At 52.7% G+C, this 15,962-nt stretch overlaps 1 protein-coding gene across 6 annotated transcripts in view; it reads left to right on the forward strand.

Moving 5' to 3' along the window:
• SSBP3 (single stranded DNA binding protein 3) overlaps nucleotides 1-15,962 on the forward strand; it is a 180,697-nt gene that overhangs the window by 157,364 nt on the left and 7,371 nt on the right. For 3 of the 6 annotated variants that reach the window (XM_032296895.1, XM_032296897.1, XM_032296899.1), the window contains 7 exons: nucleotides 46-112; nucleotides 213-289; nucleotides 8,127-8,191; nucleotides 9,212-9,260; nucleotides 9,898-9,933; nucleotides 10,450-10,504; nucleotides 11,816-11,886. In XM_032296895.1, the coding sequence (XP_032152786.1) occupies nucleotides 46-112; nucleotides 213-289; nucleotides 8,127-8,191; nucleotides 9,212-9,260; nucleotides 9,898-9,933; nucleotides 10,450-10,504; nucleotides 11,816-11,886 (420 nt within the window). Of the gene's footprint in view, nucleotides 1-45; nucleotides 113-212; nucleotides 290-8,102; nucleotides 8,192-9,211; nucleotides 9,261-9,897; nucleotides 9,934-10,449; nucleotides 10,505-11,815; nucleotides 11,887-15,962 lie in introns of all 6 variants that reach the window. The other 3 variants (XM_032296896.1, XM_032296898.1, XM_032296894.1) reach the window with 1 other exon arrangement.

Below are 15,962 nucleotides of genomic sequence, written 5' to 3' on the forward strand. Positions count from 1 at the left end.
AGCAGCTCCGGAGCAGCTCCTCAGCCTGTCTTACATCTCTTTCAGCCTCCAGGAGGAGTTCCTGGGACACAGCCATTGCTGCCCAATTCCATGGATCCCACACGACAACAAGGTAGAAAGGACAGGGTGGGCCTAGGGTGGCTGGGAGTGTCAGGAGAGCTCCTCCTCCCTCTGCTCCTGCAGGCCCACGACGTGCTTCCTCTCTCACGCAGCCCACCCCAACATGGGAGGATCAATGCAGAGAATGAACCCTCCCCGAGGCATGGGGCCCATGGGTCCCGGCCCACAGGTAAGCACCGTCTGTCTGTCCACCCGTCTCCCTGGCGTCTGTGTGCACCTGCCTGCTCTCCTCTTTCCACGGTCTGTCAGTCTCCACATCTCTCAGTTCACAGGGGTGAGAGGGGGGACACATCCGCGCCCCTGCTCCTGTCCCCTACCGTGGCGGGCTGGCCTCATGCGCTGCTCAGGGCAGCCCCTCTTGGAGGACAGGCAGAGTTGAGGGGTCCTCAGGAAGCTAGGGAAAAGGGGACAGCTAGGGCCTTGTAGTTGGCAGATGCTTTTGCGGTGTGGTGTTCTATCACGGAATCTGAAGAAGGGCACAGAGCTCCTGAACCCCAGGGCTGCTTCTTCCTGGTTGAGGTAGACTTGAGATGGCTTAGGGCCACCATCTGTTGTGCCCCCAAGGCAGGGCAGTTGAGCGGCCTTCCTAGCGCTGCCAGAGACTCGGCATATGTTTGTCCTTGATGCATTACTTTGACCTCTGTGGGCTCCAGCAGGTCTTAGTTTCCTTCCCTGTTAAGTGGGTGCTGTGTCCTTGGTTCTCTGGTGAGTGGGGACCACACTGGCAGGACCCCAGCACCCACTTCAGCCAGGATTCTTTCTGACCAGAGGGCTCCATGGCCACAAAGGGACCTCCTAGACCTCTTACGGTCACAGAAAAGTCGTCACCGCTGTGGCCAGCTCCGCACCCCCAGGGAGGGCTGTTGCAGCACAGGTCTGACAGATGTTCTGCTGCGAAACCATCTTGCAGTGGCCCCCAGCCCTCTGGGTGTTTGCACGTGGCTCTGTTTCCTGTAGTAGCTGTGGCAGAGCGCCCGCGATGTTCCACCCGCCTTGGGAATGCTCTAGCCACTGACTAGAGGAAGCTGGAGATCTGAATAAGGCAAGGGGCTTGTTTTCAGGTGTTCTTTCCCTTCTCTTCTGTTCTGCCTGGAATGTGCTGCATTGGGCGTTCCCTCACTTGCGTGCAGGTGTTCGGACTCTCTGGGCCCCCTGCACTGGTTTTTGGGTCCCCTGGGGTGGAGTAGTGCCCCCCATGCCCGCCCACATGCGCTCCCTTCTGTAGGGAGAGGCGTCTGCCCCATAGAACCATAGTCCTCCGCTCCATTCCAGAATTATGTTTACAGCAAGCCTAAGCCACCACTTTCTTCTCAGTGGTAGTTGGAATATCTGCGGTGTTGAAAGATTTTAGGGAGGTCCTTGTCTTCTGCTGGCCCCATAATCCTAAAAGGAAGCAAGCCTGCAGCAGTTGCCGCTCCAGTATTCTGGTTTTGTTCCTTCCTCAAATCCTCTAAAGTTGGTGTTTCTACTAGCTCCTTAAGCTGCAGAGTGGCCCCTTCCTGCCTGGCAGCCCTGCCTGGAGCTGACCTCTGCAGGGCTGCCTGCCTAGGGAAGGGGGCAGGGGCAGGGGCAGGGTAGGAGCAGAGCTTCCCCTCTCCCGAGTCAGATACAGCTCTCCCTCCCCACAGCCTGAGCCGCACAGCAGTCACATTTTATTGGTGTAGAAGTCAGCAGTGGCCTTGGATTGTCAGATGTCATGGGATCTGTGTGACTCAGGAGGATGGAATCTGAGGAGGGAAAATTTAACTCCACCGCCCAGCCCCTGGATTCTCAGAGGCTCAGCAGCTGCATCTGTAAAATGGGAATAAGAACGATGCCTGACTTGGGGGCTGCTGGAAAGAGCAGGGTTCAGTATCCAGTTCGTTGTTTTTTTTCTTTTCTTTTAGCAGGAATCAAATTCTTTTTTTTTTTCTCTTTGTTTGAGACACGATTTCACTCTGTCGCCTAGGCTGGAGTGCAATGGTGCCGTCTCTGCTCACTACATCCTCAGCCTCCCAAGTAGCTGGGACTGCAGGCTCCTACCACCACGCCTGGCTAATCTTCATATATTTAGTAGAAACAGGCTCTCACCATGTTGTCCAGACTGGTCTTGAACTGCTGGATTCAAGCAATCCCCCCACCTCGACCTCCCAAAGTGTTGGAACTACAGGCGTGGGCCACTGTGCCCTGCCAGGGTCAAGTTCTCAGTGTGATGCTGGCCACGGAATGCTTCCCCTAAGGAAGCTACTTGTGTTTTCCAACTTCAGGGACTTAAAACCAATGTTCAGGCCTCTAATTGCTTGGGTTTGGGGATTGCTTTCAGTTTCTCCTTTTTTTTCTTTTCTGGCAAAGCCATTAACAGTTTGTTAGGACCATCAGAACACTGAGATTCTAAAGGCTGGGAGCGGATGTCAGGCTGTTGGAGGGTAGCAGGGTGTGCTGGCAGTTCAGAACTTCTGGGCGTGGTGGATGTCTCATCATGTCTGCCTCTGGCCCGTAGTCCAGCACACTCTTTGGCACACTCTAAAGAGGTGAGGTTCCCAGAGGCCAAGGCCCTGCAGACAGAGACTCCTGGCCTCACCCAAGCAGTGGACAAGTGGTAGAGCTCCCCTTTGACCCCAGGATTGTCAAAGGCGGGAGAGGGAGAGGCTCACCTTTGTTTATTTATATTACACACCCTTGCCAACCTCAGGAGCTCTGGAAGCATCTCTCCCTCTCTTTATTTTACTTTATCAATGTGGTGACCCTAAAGTGCTTCACCCATGTTTCCTGTACCCTTCTGGGTTGGGTGAGTATTAAATCCCAGAGCCAAACCTCCCTTGAAGCAACCCAGGGTATGTGCACTGGGCCAACAGTGGGGTCAGGAAGGCCTGGCATCAGCGTGGCACTGGGCCTAGACAAGGTTGATGTACAGGGTGGATTGAAGGGTTTGTGGTCAGCTGGGGCTTATCTTGGGCCCGGCAGAGCCTGGTGGTTTTGGACTGAGGTAAAGGGTAGACTATTCCCATTCCCCAGCCCTTTCTCTCCCTCCCCTGAGGGTGCTGCCCTCTGGACAGGGCAGGGGCGAGCTCAGAACATAGTTCCAGAAAGCATAGTCCTGAGAGCAGCTCAGCCTTGCTGGGCCCCCAGTCCATCATCTGCAAAATGGGCACCAAGTGATGGCCTCGTGGGGCTACTGAAGGGCGGGCAAAATAGCTGTGAAATGTAAACCTCCCCATGAAGTCCCCACATGGTGTCCTGTGGATCCCTTCCCCTTCTGGCAGGCCCTGAGCTTGGGGGAGGCAGCCCTGCCTATTGCCACAGCCCAGGCTGTCAGGAAGGGCAGCTAGCCCCTTCAGCCTAGAGTAAGCACACCACACGCACAGCGCTGTGCTGAGACCAGGCACAAAGGTGGGAGACCATCGCCATGGGATTCACAGCCAGGAAGTAGATTGCTTTAATCAGTGACCACCCCAGAACTTTCTGAACAAAGGATAGTTACAGTGTGGTCAGGGAGCTGCTTTATTTTAAAACCGAATGGAGTGACATAAGGTTTTGAAACAGACAAAATGTGAGTCTGTCACATGTCAGCCTAAATGTCTCAGAGGAACTGGCAATCCAGGCATCACCCCGTCCTTCGTCCCCAGTGCTCCAGACAGATTTTACTCTGGCTTCGTAAAGTGCCAGTGCCGGGAAGGAGACAGTACTTGCACTTGGTCCCCTTCTTCCTGAAAGGTTCTATGTATGTTGATATCAGGTAGTAATCTCTTATCCTAGTGTGTCAAAAGTGAATTCTAATAAGACGAAGCTAAAACTGAGGAGCTCCTGGTCGGACTTAGCAGAGAGAATGCCAGGCCCCATCGGAAGTGCTGTGGCTCCCAGACCCCCTGGGTGCCAATTCTCAGAGCCACTGACATGTCAGCATTTCTGGTATTCAGGCTGGGGCTAAAGCCAGGACAGCATAGAATCAGGTCACTACCCTGGTTTGTCTGTGTTTGAGAATTCAGATGAAGGAGAATCTACAGGCCCCAGTATGATCCTGTGCCTCCTCCATCTCCTAGGGCTGATCCAAGGCCAGTCCAAGCTTAGTGCCACTGAGCAGAGGACCCCAAAAGAGATGGGTGGGTCATTAGTCCTGATCCTGAGCACCCCAGGCCGGTGAGGAAGGAATGGGGACCCTTGAGGAACTTAACCTTGGTGGCCCCTGAGGGGTGTCCCAGCATGAGCTAGCCAGGCCCTGCTGCCCAGAAAATGGTCTGGACAGCCTGAAGTCCACTCTGGTAGTTGAATCCTATAGACTAGAGAGTTATCCCCTAAGGTAAATACAGTACTGGGTGGTCCTCCTTCCCACCTGCCTCCCACAAGATGCTTGTCTAAGAATGCACACTTGGGGGGCCGGCAGATCCAGGTTTAAACAGTGGGCACCTAGAAAGCCCTTCTGAGGCAGTGGCAGGAGGGAGCAGCAGCCACCGCCCCCAGGCCCTAGCCCAGCCAGCTCCTCAGTCCCTTCTCACTGTGGAGCTGGCAGATGCTGAGCTGAGACCGTGGTCAGGGGTGCCTGCACTGTTCCTGACTGTGGATTACGTCCTCTGCCCAGGATCTGGGGCACCCAAGTGGGGACTAGGGTGAGGGGTAAGGGGAGACAGGCCCCTGTGAATGTGGCCAGCACTGGAGGCTCCTCTCTTCTGCCCGGCCGCCCCTGCCCTGCAGAGTGGTGCTGATGGCAGAGGGACATCTGCTAATGACCACACCTTGCCTGGCTTCACCATCATCACCTTAGCTATGTGGTGCTGCAGGCAGGCAAGCACTGGCCAAAGAGGCAACCCATTTCTCCCAAGTCTGAACTTCTGGGCGTTCCTGTCCTATGTGAGAAAACATCCCTGCAAACCCGATTTCAGCCTGATACTCACTCCTGACATCTGTGTGGCCTTCGGCGAGTCTCCAAATTCTCATCTGTGAAATGATAAGGTGCGAGTGGTCCTCCAAGGTGTGTGCCGCTATGGGCGGCAGGACTGGGGGGAGAAGCTCCCTCTAGGAAGCTGCTATGCCGGCTGTTGGAGAGACTCCTGAAGGCTGGGCAGGGTCAGGAGCAGCAGGATAGTGCACTGAGAGCCTTCCAGTCCAAAGCTGCACACTGCATGTCAAGAGAGCGACTGCTAGTCCTCTCCTTTCACCCCAATCCGTGCTGAGACATCCCAGACTTCTGCTCTTGCTCTGAGGTGCAGGCCTTTTTCCTGGGTGGAAGAGGCGGCTGCAGTCCTGGAAGCAGGAGTGTGGAGTAAAGCTCTTTCCTGCACTGCATCTGGAAGACCCCTCTGGTCAGCTGGGCTGCACACACACAGTGGAGAATAGGCCTGAGGAGGTGGCGAGCTGCTTGTCCTGGAGCAGCAGGTGGGGAGATGAGGCTGAGATTTGTTGAGGGGATTAGAAAGGGCCCTTTAAGACCCGAGCTTCTGTGATGCTACGGCAGCATTAAGGGCTTTGGTGTTTGTTCTGCTGCTGACATCACAAATCAGTGCACACCTCCCAGGGCTTACGGGGCACTTCAAAACCATTGTTTCATTTGATCCACTGCGACCTGCAAGAGTGGCAACACATGGGGCTCTTTGTCCCCATTTTATAGACAGGGCAGCATAGCAGAGGGGCTTGTGGCTCTAAAGCCAGAGCCACGCTGCAGGGCTTCACCCCAGCTCAGCCACGCACAGCTGCACAGTGGGGTCATCACTCTTCTCTGCCTCAGTTTTCTGGTCTCTAAAGTGGGTGGAGTAAAGGGGTCATTGTGACGATTAATTGTAGCAGTGCACATAGAGCCTGTGGTACATCCTGGCATGGAGTAAGCACTACTGTTATTTGGTGATTTGCCCAAAGTCACCAGCAGGCAGCCAAGCCAAGGCCAGCCTTCCTGTGTTCTGACGTCAGGTCTCGGGCTCTGCTCACCCCCTGCAGTAGAGTGGGCTTGGCCCCAGCACACGCCCCCAAGACTGACACTGTTTGCTTGAAGCCCGTGCCCTAAGCAGGCACAGGGTGATATGGGGTCTGCCCTCTCTGGCCCCAGGTCTGGCTCCTTGCCTGCCAGCCTGGTGTTGCTCCTGAAATCATCTGCATCCTGTCTGGACATTCTTCCCGACTCCAAGCCCCTCTGTGACTGCCCAAGCAGAGCAGGTGGTCCCAGGGTGGTGAGATTTGGCAGAAGGCCCCTGGATGTAGAACCCACCATCAGCCCGATATTGGCTGTGCGAGTGTCAGCTCTGGGTCTCTGTCTTCCCATTCTGTCCCCCTTCCCACCCACCTCCCACCAGTTGCTTGGCTAAGCATGCAGAATCTGGGGGCCAGTAGATCCGAGTTTGAACCCCAGCTGTGCCATTTACTCACTGCAACTTGAGACAAAACTTTCTCCCTCAGACCTTCAGTCCCCTTTTCTGTACAGTAGGAACAATACCAGCCTCCTGGAGTTTTCATACAGATCAAACGAGACCGTACATAAAGTGTGTCATGCACTCAGTAAAGGGCAGCAAGTGCTGGCTGTTTCTTTGCCGTCAAAATTCCAGCAACCTACTACGAGGGCAGAGCGTAGGCTGCAGCCAGGCTCCCTTTGCTCTCCTTGCGTTCACCCGCTCGCGTCTTCATTGATCACCTCAGTGTAGGCCTAGTGAGCGCCAGTCTGTGCCACTGAGTGTGTGGGGTGAGGGGGTATGATCCTCAAGACACAGCCCCACCTTCAGAGGGCACTTGGAGTCCACTGGGAGAGATGGGAGATGGACAGGCATAGCCATGATCAGAACCTGGTGTGGTATAGGGACGGGGGAGGGAGGTCAGAAGGCACTGTGGGAGTACCAGGCAGTCAGCCCCAAGGGGTAGGGTCAGGAGGGCCTTCCAGAGGAGCTGCTGTTAGAGCTGAGTATTGGAGGACAAGTAGGAGCCTGCCAAGGAGGGAGCAGAGAAGCGAGGCATGTATTATTCTTGCATGGAAAATGGCCCTTGGAGATGGGGTGATGAGCAACAGTGGCCTGGTTATAGCAAGAGATGAACGTGATAAGAGGCACTGCACTCTGCCTCATGGGCCATCCTGAGCTAAATCTGGACTGCTGGGACTTTGTGAGTTCTGTGTAGACTTTTCTCTCAAGCATTGGGTACAGTGGCTCATGTCTGTAATCCCAGTACTTTGGGAGGCTGTGGCGGGAGGATGACTTGAGCCCAGGAGTTCAAGACCAGCCTGGGCAACAAAGTGAGACCCCATATCTACAAAAAAAAAATTAAAAATCAGCCGGGTTTGGTGGTGTATGCCTGTAGTCCCAACTGCATGAGAGACTGAGGTGGGAAGATCGTTTGAGCCCAGGAGGTCGAAGCTGCAGTGAGTTAGGATTCCACTACTGCTCTCCAGCCTGGGCAACAGAGCAAGACACCATCTCAAAAAACCAAGCAAACCCCCCCACACACATCATGGTGAACCCTCTGAGTGCAGAGATGGAGTTTTCTCCTGCTTCCCAGCATCATGCCTGTCGAGGGCCTCTGATGCTGATGCATAGGTGGGGTGGGTCTGCCACCCGGACCTGGGGCAGGTTAAGGTGTCTGTACTGTAGCCTCAGACAAGCTTCTTATGAGTGCTGGCTCCGTTCCCCATTCACACCTGTCCCTCTCCTTCCCACCTCCTAGCAGCGTCCTCACCCCAGAGCTGCTCAGTAGGTTCTAAGACTGAGTCCGTCCCCTCTTACCTGCCTGAGCCCAGGGGGAAGGTACAGGATGGCATTGTGGGAGCCCAGAGACAGCAGCGGCTTGCTGGATGTCCACATGTGTTTGAGAACTTCATCTTGAAAGCCCCTGAAAATGCATTGAATGTTGTGACTGTACCTCTGTGCTGGCTTGTCATTGTAGTCACTGTGACTTGGTTCCCACCCACCCCACTGTTTTTGAAAGAATGTGTTATTTTTTCTCATCAATCTTTTTCACAGACTAACCCTCTCACTGTCTTGTCTGTCTGTTTCTCCTCCCCCCTCCTCTCTTCGGTTCCCTTCTCCTTCTCATAGACTGACCCTTGGTTATCGTTACAGAATTACGGCAGCGGCATGAGACCACCACCCAACTCCCTCGGCCCCGCCATGCCCGGGATTAACATGTAAGGCGAAAACGACCCGGCCAGTGGCTCAGAGCCCATTCCTTTCCCCACCCTCTGCCTGCACCCTGGGAGACTCATGATAGGAGTCATTGCTGGTGCTCCTCTGGGCCTCAGTCTTCCCATCGGTAATATGAGGATATTGACGATCCCGGTGATAAGAGCTCAGCCTCATAGAGTGCCTCTGTGTGCTGGACACGGGCACAGTTCTAGGCATGCTACATGCATCAGCTCACCTAATCTTCATGATAACCCTGTGACATGATTTTCTTTATTTTTTGAGACGGAGTCTCGCTCTGTTACCCAGGCTGGAGTGCTATGGCACAATCTTGGCTCACTGCAATCTCTGGCTCACTGCAGTCTCTGCCTCACGGGTTCAAGTGATTCTCCTGCCTCAGCCTTCTGAATAGCTTGGATCACAAGGACCCACCACATGCCCTGCTAATTTTTGTGTTTTTAGTAGAGATGGGGTTTCATCGTATTGGCCAGGCTTGGTCTCAAACTCCTGACTTCAAATGATCTACCCGCCTGGGCCTCCCAAAGTGCTAGGATTACAGGTGTGAGCCACTGTGCCTGGCCTGACGTGGTTATTATCCCCGCTTACAGATGAGGTCACCAAGGCACAGAGAGGCCAAGTAACTTGCTCAGGCTCATACAGCTTTCAGTGGCAGAGTCAAGAGGAACCCCTGGACAGTTTAGCCACTGTTGTCTAGTACACTCACGATTTTTAACCCCACTATGAGGATGTGGACTCCCTTCTAGGAAAATGCACATCCAGAGGGGATTTTACATGCTTTATGTCCAATTTTATATATTTTGTAAAGTTTACCTATCATTTAAAGCAGTTCATGCATTTCCGTGAAGTTAGCCATTACTGACCTGAGCAGAAGGCCTCTAAACCCCAGGGCTGTAGGAAGGACTTCCTGTTACGATTTCAGCCCTTCCCTTCTGCCCCTGCCGCCTCCACCCCTTGGAGTTGACAGCACCTTTTTCATTGTCCACATCTCTTTCTCCCTCTCTCAGGGGCCCGGGAGCTGGCAGACCCTGGCCCAATCCTAACAGTGCTAACTCAGTGAGTACCTAGGTCGTGTGGGGTGGTGTTTGCCAGGGGAGGGGTTCTGGATGCAGGGGAGTTACTGTCCCCAGGTGGAGGTGTCACGGGGAGGGGAGATGCAGTAGGACTCTCATGCTTCTAGGGGAAGGCCGTGTGGAGGTGGAAGCCTGGGAGTAATGTTCAGGGGTCATTAAGGGCTCCACCCCTGCCCTGCCTGCCCAGCCAGCCCAGTCCTCTAAGGAGTAAGCTGAGAATCTGGGCTGAGAGAGCACTGTTTAGAGTGCAGGCCCCTGCCCATCTCCTCCTCCCCAGCAGGCCTGGAAGGTGTGGGTGAGGGGCTCAGCACAGACAGTGGAGTGTGAGGTAAAGCTGTTTCCTGCCCTCTCAAACTGGAGGGCCTCCTATGTCCCCACTGTGTCTATGGCTCCCTCCCAGGACTGGGGAGTAAGAGACCAGGGTCTCAGGGTCAGGTCAGTGTAGCAGAGAGAACTGGGCTTCAGCCACATCCAGGCCCTCCCAGGGGACCCAAACGGGTAGCCAGCTCACTGGTTGGTGATGTCTTTCCTGTGACGAGTGGGTCGTGTCCTCAGGGAGGTTTGGCAGCTGAGGGCACTCAGTGACTCTGACATGGGGCTCCCCAACATCTTGTTTTTAGATTCCATACTCCTCCTCATCACCCGGTACCTATGTGGTAAGTGCGTGGGTTTGGGGCATTGCATGTCTAACCACATGGGACTGAGTGTGCAAGAGAACTGCTCAGGGGTTCTCATTTCTTTCCCTTTGCCATGTTCTTCTGAGCAGAGGATCCAAGCTGCTAGAACTTGCTGTCAGTATTCACGCATCTGCATAGACCCGAGGTGGCCCAGAAATCCCCAAACCAGACCTGGGGGTGGCATTTCCTTCTGGGGAGCTGACCAGTGGGCTGCTTGGCATCCGCAGGCCTCTCCAGTGGGCTTGTGTGTGAGCACATAACGCAGGCACACACACCCACAGGGGCCTCTTCGTCCTGAAGAAAGGGACAGGGGAATCCAAACCCACTTCTCAGGCTTTCGCACTTTAGCTCTGAGTGAGCACTGGGAGTGTAGTAAGATGAACAGCGGCTGAGCCGGGGCGAGCAGTCGCTGCTGACCAGGGAGGAAGCGTGCTGGCCCCTCCCCACATGCGTTACCACTGTGGGCGTCTGATGTCAGCTTTGTCTCATCTTCAGGGACCTCCTGGTGGTGGCGGCCCTCCAGGAACACCCATTATGCCCAGTCCTGCAGGTAAGAGCGCTTGAGGGGAAAGTGGGTGGCAGGGGGGTCACTTTGCCAGAGAGTCCTGGAGGGCAGGTTGCAGAGCCAGAGCTTACCAGCCACTCCTTCCTGAGCAGCACACCTTCCACTGGGCATTTAGGGGGCAGGGGTCCCCACTGTGTGGCCTTCGGTCACTCCTCTTCTCTGATGCTGCTCTATAAAGGACAGGGCTGAGCAGAGCAGTCCAGGAAGAAGGGTTCTCGTTGCCCTTGAATCCCTCTTGTTGGGAAGAACCCTGTTCCGGGTGGGTGTTTCCCCAGATGACTCAAAGAGGGGCTTGGGGATTCAGGCATCCTGGGACCAGGATTCTAAGGTATGCTATCTCCCCAGTTTCCATAGCTCCTGGCTTCTGGTCCTCAATATAGGAGATCCCTTCTCCCTGTTTCTTTAAACAAAAGAGGGCATGCGTGCACACACGTGGGCATGTGCGCACACACACACAGCATCACAATTATGTTTCTTTCCCAGCTAAGAATAGCGTACCAGCCAGCTAGAAGGAATTCAACATACGATCCTTACCCACCCCAAAAATAAAAAGTGAGAGGTAGCTGGATTTCTGCCCAAGAATTATAGCGCCTGCTCCTGATAGAAACGTTTTAGCTGGAGACTTTTCTGGCTAATTGGGGAGATGGAGGGGACTCTCCCCCGCCCCCTCCTCGGCTCCCCATAGCAGGGAAGCTGCTCGGCTGCAGGGGTGGAGCTGGCCACGGCCGGGATCCTGGGCTCCCGCTCCAGCTCGCTCGCTCTCTCTCTGCTGCTGCATTTTGATGAGCTGCATGACCTACATTCCGACTGGGCCACATGCACCCACTCCATATGTTAATGCGTCTCCAGCCCCATCCCTGCCTCTCCCTCCTGCCCCATCAGCCTGGCAGGGTGGCCTCTGGGTAATTTGCCACGTTTCCCTTTCCCTGATTTGATTAAAACCACTTTGTAGGGTGGTGGGGGAGAGCACAGGTGGTGGTTCTGCCTGCCCCCACGTTGTCCCAGGCAGCGTATGGAGACCCCAGATTTGGTGTGGGGTATGGGAGACAAGAATTTGAACCCGTAATCCCTCTGTGCTGTGTCCACACTGCTGGGGTTGAGTGGTTTTCACAGTTGAATTTTCTGTGATTAAAAACTTTGTGAATCTTCATTAAATACAAATTAGCCAGAAAATGGTGGTACTTAGAGGAAATTTTAGGTGATAAAATACAAAAGAATGAGTTCAAGTGCCATGCGTTTGTTTTAATTAAGAAATGAATTAATCACCCTGACTTGTGGGTTTCCACTGTTCTACAGATTCAACAAATTCCAGTGACAACATCTACACAATGATTAATCCGGTGCCGCCTGGAGGCAGCCGGTCCAACGTAAGTCTGCTTTCTAATAATTTACATATCAGACACCATAACAAATCATAATTAACTTCATCAGCTGAGGGGAAAGCAAGTTTAATTGATTTCAGCCATTTGTTACCAAAGATGAATAAAATAAACCATCAGAAAAGTGATTAACTCTTGGGCAACTCAGTTCCCATTTCATAGCCAGCAGAGGGTGGGAGAGGAAGGGGTGGGGCGATGCCCACTCTCTGATTACAGTCAGGGTGGGCCCGTGCCTCTGGGACTTGCCTCCTGATATGCTGGTGGGGGTGGGGGGAAGCGCCAGGCTGCAGGTGGGGTCTGGTGTGGTCCCTGCCCAGCCGACTGGCTGTGCTGGTCCAGGTGATCCCTCCCCTCCTGGGCTTGTTTCTGGGGCTGTGGAGCTGAGGGTGGAGCCAGCAGCAGGGGCTGCTGCCAGGAGCTCGGGAACTCCTGTACCTGGCAGTCTCTTTGCTTGTCAGAGTTGCGGCCCTTGAGTGATGTTGCAGCTCACATTTCTCCATTTCTGATTCCTGCTTGCCCCACTTCCTCCTGTGTCCCCCGCACCCACTGGATGGGACTTGGTTAGTCAGCTGCAGCCTGTGTCCCCACCTAGCAGGAGTTCCCCAAGGACAGGGCCTGACCTGCTTCCCCTCCACAGTCAATCCCTCCATTCCAGTTCCTTCCGTTCTTCCTCCATGCAGGCCTCTGGTGAACTCAGCCTTGCCCCTGCAGGAGCCCAGGGTCTGGAAAGGAGGTCTGCAGACTGTAGAGCCAGAGAGTGGGCCTGGGGCCCCAAAGTTCGAGGCTGTGACCTGGTTGAGGGGGTGGGGCCTTTTGGGGCACTCTGGTTTTGTTGGCTCCATTCCTGTGGTGATACCCAGATCACCCCACGTGTTAAACCCCGAGCGTGGGCTGTCCCATGCTGGACTTTATCCACGTTTTCTCTCCCAGCAGCTCCGAGGGAGGGTCTCTGGCCTGCCTCCTTCACCAGGGTCCTCACTGATGTGACCAACCATTTGGCTTTTAATATAAAGGCCCTTCATCCTGAGGACTCACGGGACACAAAAAGTCCTAGGTTTTGTCAATGATGCAGAAGTTGGGTGGAAAAGTCTAAAAGCCACGCAGAGGGATGATAGCACTGTTTTTAGCATCAGATGGGAATGCGTGGACTGTCTGCCTCGAGTGGTCACTGTCGCCATGTTTCCTGGCCGTGGATGCTACATCAGGGCTTGTGACTCACTGCGGATTACATCACTGAGGGCTGCGGCACTGCGTGCTGCAATCAGGGTTAGCAGCATCTGCCTAGCAGTCTGCCGCAGATGCAGTGTTAGGCTTTGTGTCTAGACGGTGCTGGTTTCAGTCTTGACGTTATAAATGTTATGACCGTATTCCTTAAGAGTTCAGATGATGAAAAAGAAAATGATGACAATGGCAGCACCAGCGTGACCCCAGGCATCGCTGGCAAAGAAGGCTAAATGACCGTGTTACTTTAATGACAGATGCAAGGACACACACAACTGGACCAGGGAGGAAAGAACCCAAACAGAATGTACTGCACGGAGTGCGGAAAAGAATGTGGGATTGGGCATGTGGAGAAGGGGAGGCAGAAGCACATTGGACATTGAGTCTCCTAAGTCTGGGGCATATCTTTCCAAATCAAGGTTTTTTTGACCTCGAAAGGGACAGCAGTTATCAGTCAAAAACAGCGGTTGCTGAATTATCTTGGGCATACTCCTTGAATGGACACCATTACCTTCTTGTTCCCTTGATTGTACTACAAACCAAGAAGGTTACATTTCCTGATTTGGAGGTTGCAACTAAAAGTCCTGTGGGCCGGGCGTGGTGGCTCACACCTGTAATCTGAGTACTTTGGGAGGCCGAGCTGGGTGGATCACAAGGTCGGGCGTTCAGGACTACCCTGGCCAAGATGGTGAAACCCTGTCTCTACTAAAAATACAGAAATTAGCCAGGTGCAGTGGCAGGCACCTATAATGCCAGCTACTTGAGAGGCTGAGGCAGGCGAATCGCTTGAACCTGGAAGGCAGAGGTTGCGGTGAGCCGGATCACGCCACTGCACTCCAGCCTGGGCGACAGAGTGAGACTCCGTCTCAAAAAAAAAAAAAAAAAGTCCTGTGTGTGAACCAAACGGAGGGAGACTCAGGATAACAGTTGCATTGCCCCTTTCCAGCAGTGCTGATCCTGTCTGATCCTCCCAACAGTCGTGCTTCCGAGCGCGTCAAGGGATGCCTCAAGTCACAGCGCCAGGTTTTCACTAGCTCTTAGGTATGTTGATTTGAAAACTGGAGTTTCAAATCTTGATTTTCGTGAAGATTTTAGTGAAGTCATTGAAGACATAAAAGATTGTTGTTCCCTTGTCCAAATACAACCTAGACTTTGCTCATTTATCTACATATTTGGCAGACAGTACATAGTTAATTTGGGCAAATTTCATTTAGTCTATAAGCTTCTTACCAAGGAAAATGGAAACATCTTACCTGCTAAATGTTCACACCTTATACCCGACACTGTCACAAAGGGGTGTAATTTGCTTACCTGTGATATCAGCTTTCATAATGAAAGTTTTGGGTCACTTTTCAATTTCCTCAAAACATGCCGAAGTACTTAATGAGATCTTTGGCTTCACAGACAGGAGAATGCCTCTGACACGTGTCCACGAGATGACTGTCATTATTGCTGGCCATAGAAAAGATGTGAAAATGTTGGCTTGCTGTGAAAACTTCTATTTTTTAAAGTGTGAGACAAGAAGGATGTCCTTTTCTAATTTGGAAATGCATTGAGATGAGAATGGAAAAAGGAATTATAATAAAATAGAGGCCAGGCACAGTGGCTCATGCCTATAATCCTAGCACTTTGGGAGGCCGAGATGGGAGGATCACTTAAAGCCACGAGTTCCAGACCAACCTAGGTAACAAAACAAGACATCCTTACCGTCTCAGCAACAAAAAATAGAAAATAAATACATAGGCTGTGTGCACTGGCTCACACCTGTAACTCCAGCACTTTAGGAGGCAGAGGTGGTCAGATCACTTGAGGTCAGGACTTTGAAACCAGCCTGACCAACATGGTGAAACCCCATCTCCACTAAAAATACGAAAGTAGCCAGGCATGGTGGTGCATGCCAGTAATCCCAGCTACTTGGGAGGCTGAGGCAGGGGAATCGCTTGAACCTGGGAGGCAGAGATTATAGTGAGCCGATTGCGCCACTGCACTCCAAGACTGGGTGACAGAACCAGACTCCATCTCTTGATTTAAAAAAAAAAAAAAAAAAAAAAAAAAAAAAAAGATGTCCTAAAGGCTATATAAAGGCTGCAGGCAATTCAGAGACCAGTGGGAAAGGAAGCAGAGCAAAATGTTCTAATGTATCCTGGGTCAGAAAGAAACATCGTAATGTTTAATTTAAATATTAGTAATGTTTGTGTCATTAATCCTATTGTGTTTATATTTGTTTGTTTATTTAGAGACAGCGTCTTTGTCACCCAGTCTAAAAGGGCAGTGGCACAGTCATGGCTCACTGCAGCTTCAACATCTGGGATCTCAAGGGATCCCTTCCACCACAGCCTCCTGAGGAGCTGGGACTACAGGCACGTGCCACCATACCCAGCTAATTTTTGTGTGTGTTGTATAGATGAGGTCTCACTATGTTGCCCTGGATGTTCTTAAACTCCTGGGCTCAGGAGATCCTCCTGCCTCAGCCTCCCAAAGTGCCAGGATTACGAGTGTGAGCCACCATGCCTGGCCTATGTTTTATTTTTCTTATACATAAATAATAAACCAGGTGCAGTGGCTCGAGCCTGTAGTCCCAGGTACTTAGGAGGCTGAGGCAGGTGGATCATTTGAGCCCTCTCTAGCTTGGGTGATGGAGCAAGACCTCATTATCTGAAAAATAAAATAATTAATGTAATATAGCCTATAACATTTAAATACTCGAGTAAAAAGTTATTTATCAGAGGACAGAAACCTTATAAAAATATTACCTTGGCTGGGCACAGTGGCTCACACCTGTAATCTCAGCACTTTGGGAGGCTGAGGTGGGCAGATCACCTGAGGTCAGGAGTTTGACACAG

The sequence above is a fragment of the Sapajus apella genome, unplaced genomic scaffold (assembly GCF_009761245.1).
Source record: "Sapajus apella isolate SASKATOON/1434 unplaced genomic scaffold, GSC_monkey_1.0 scaffold36, whole genome shotgun sequence".
Taxonomy (NCBI): domain Eukaryota; kingdom Metazoa; phylum Chordata; class Mammalia; order Primates; family Cebidae; genus Sapajus; species Sapajus apella.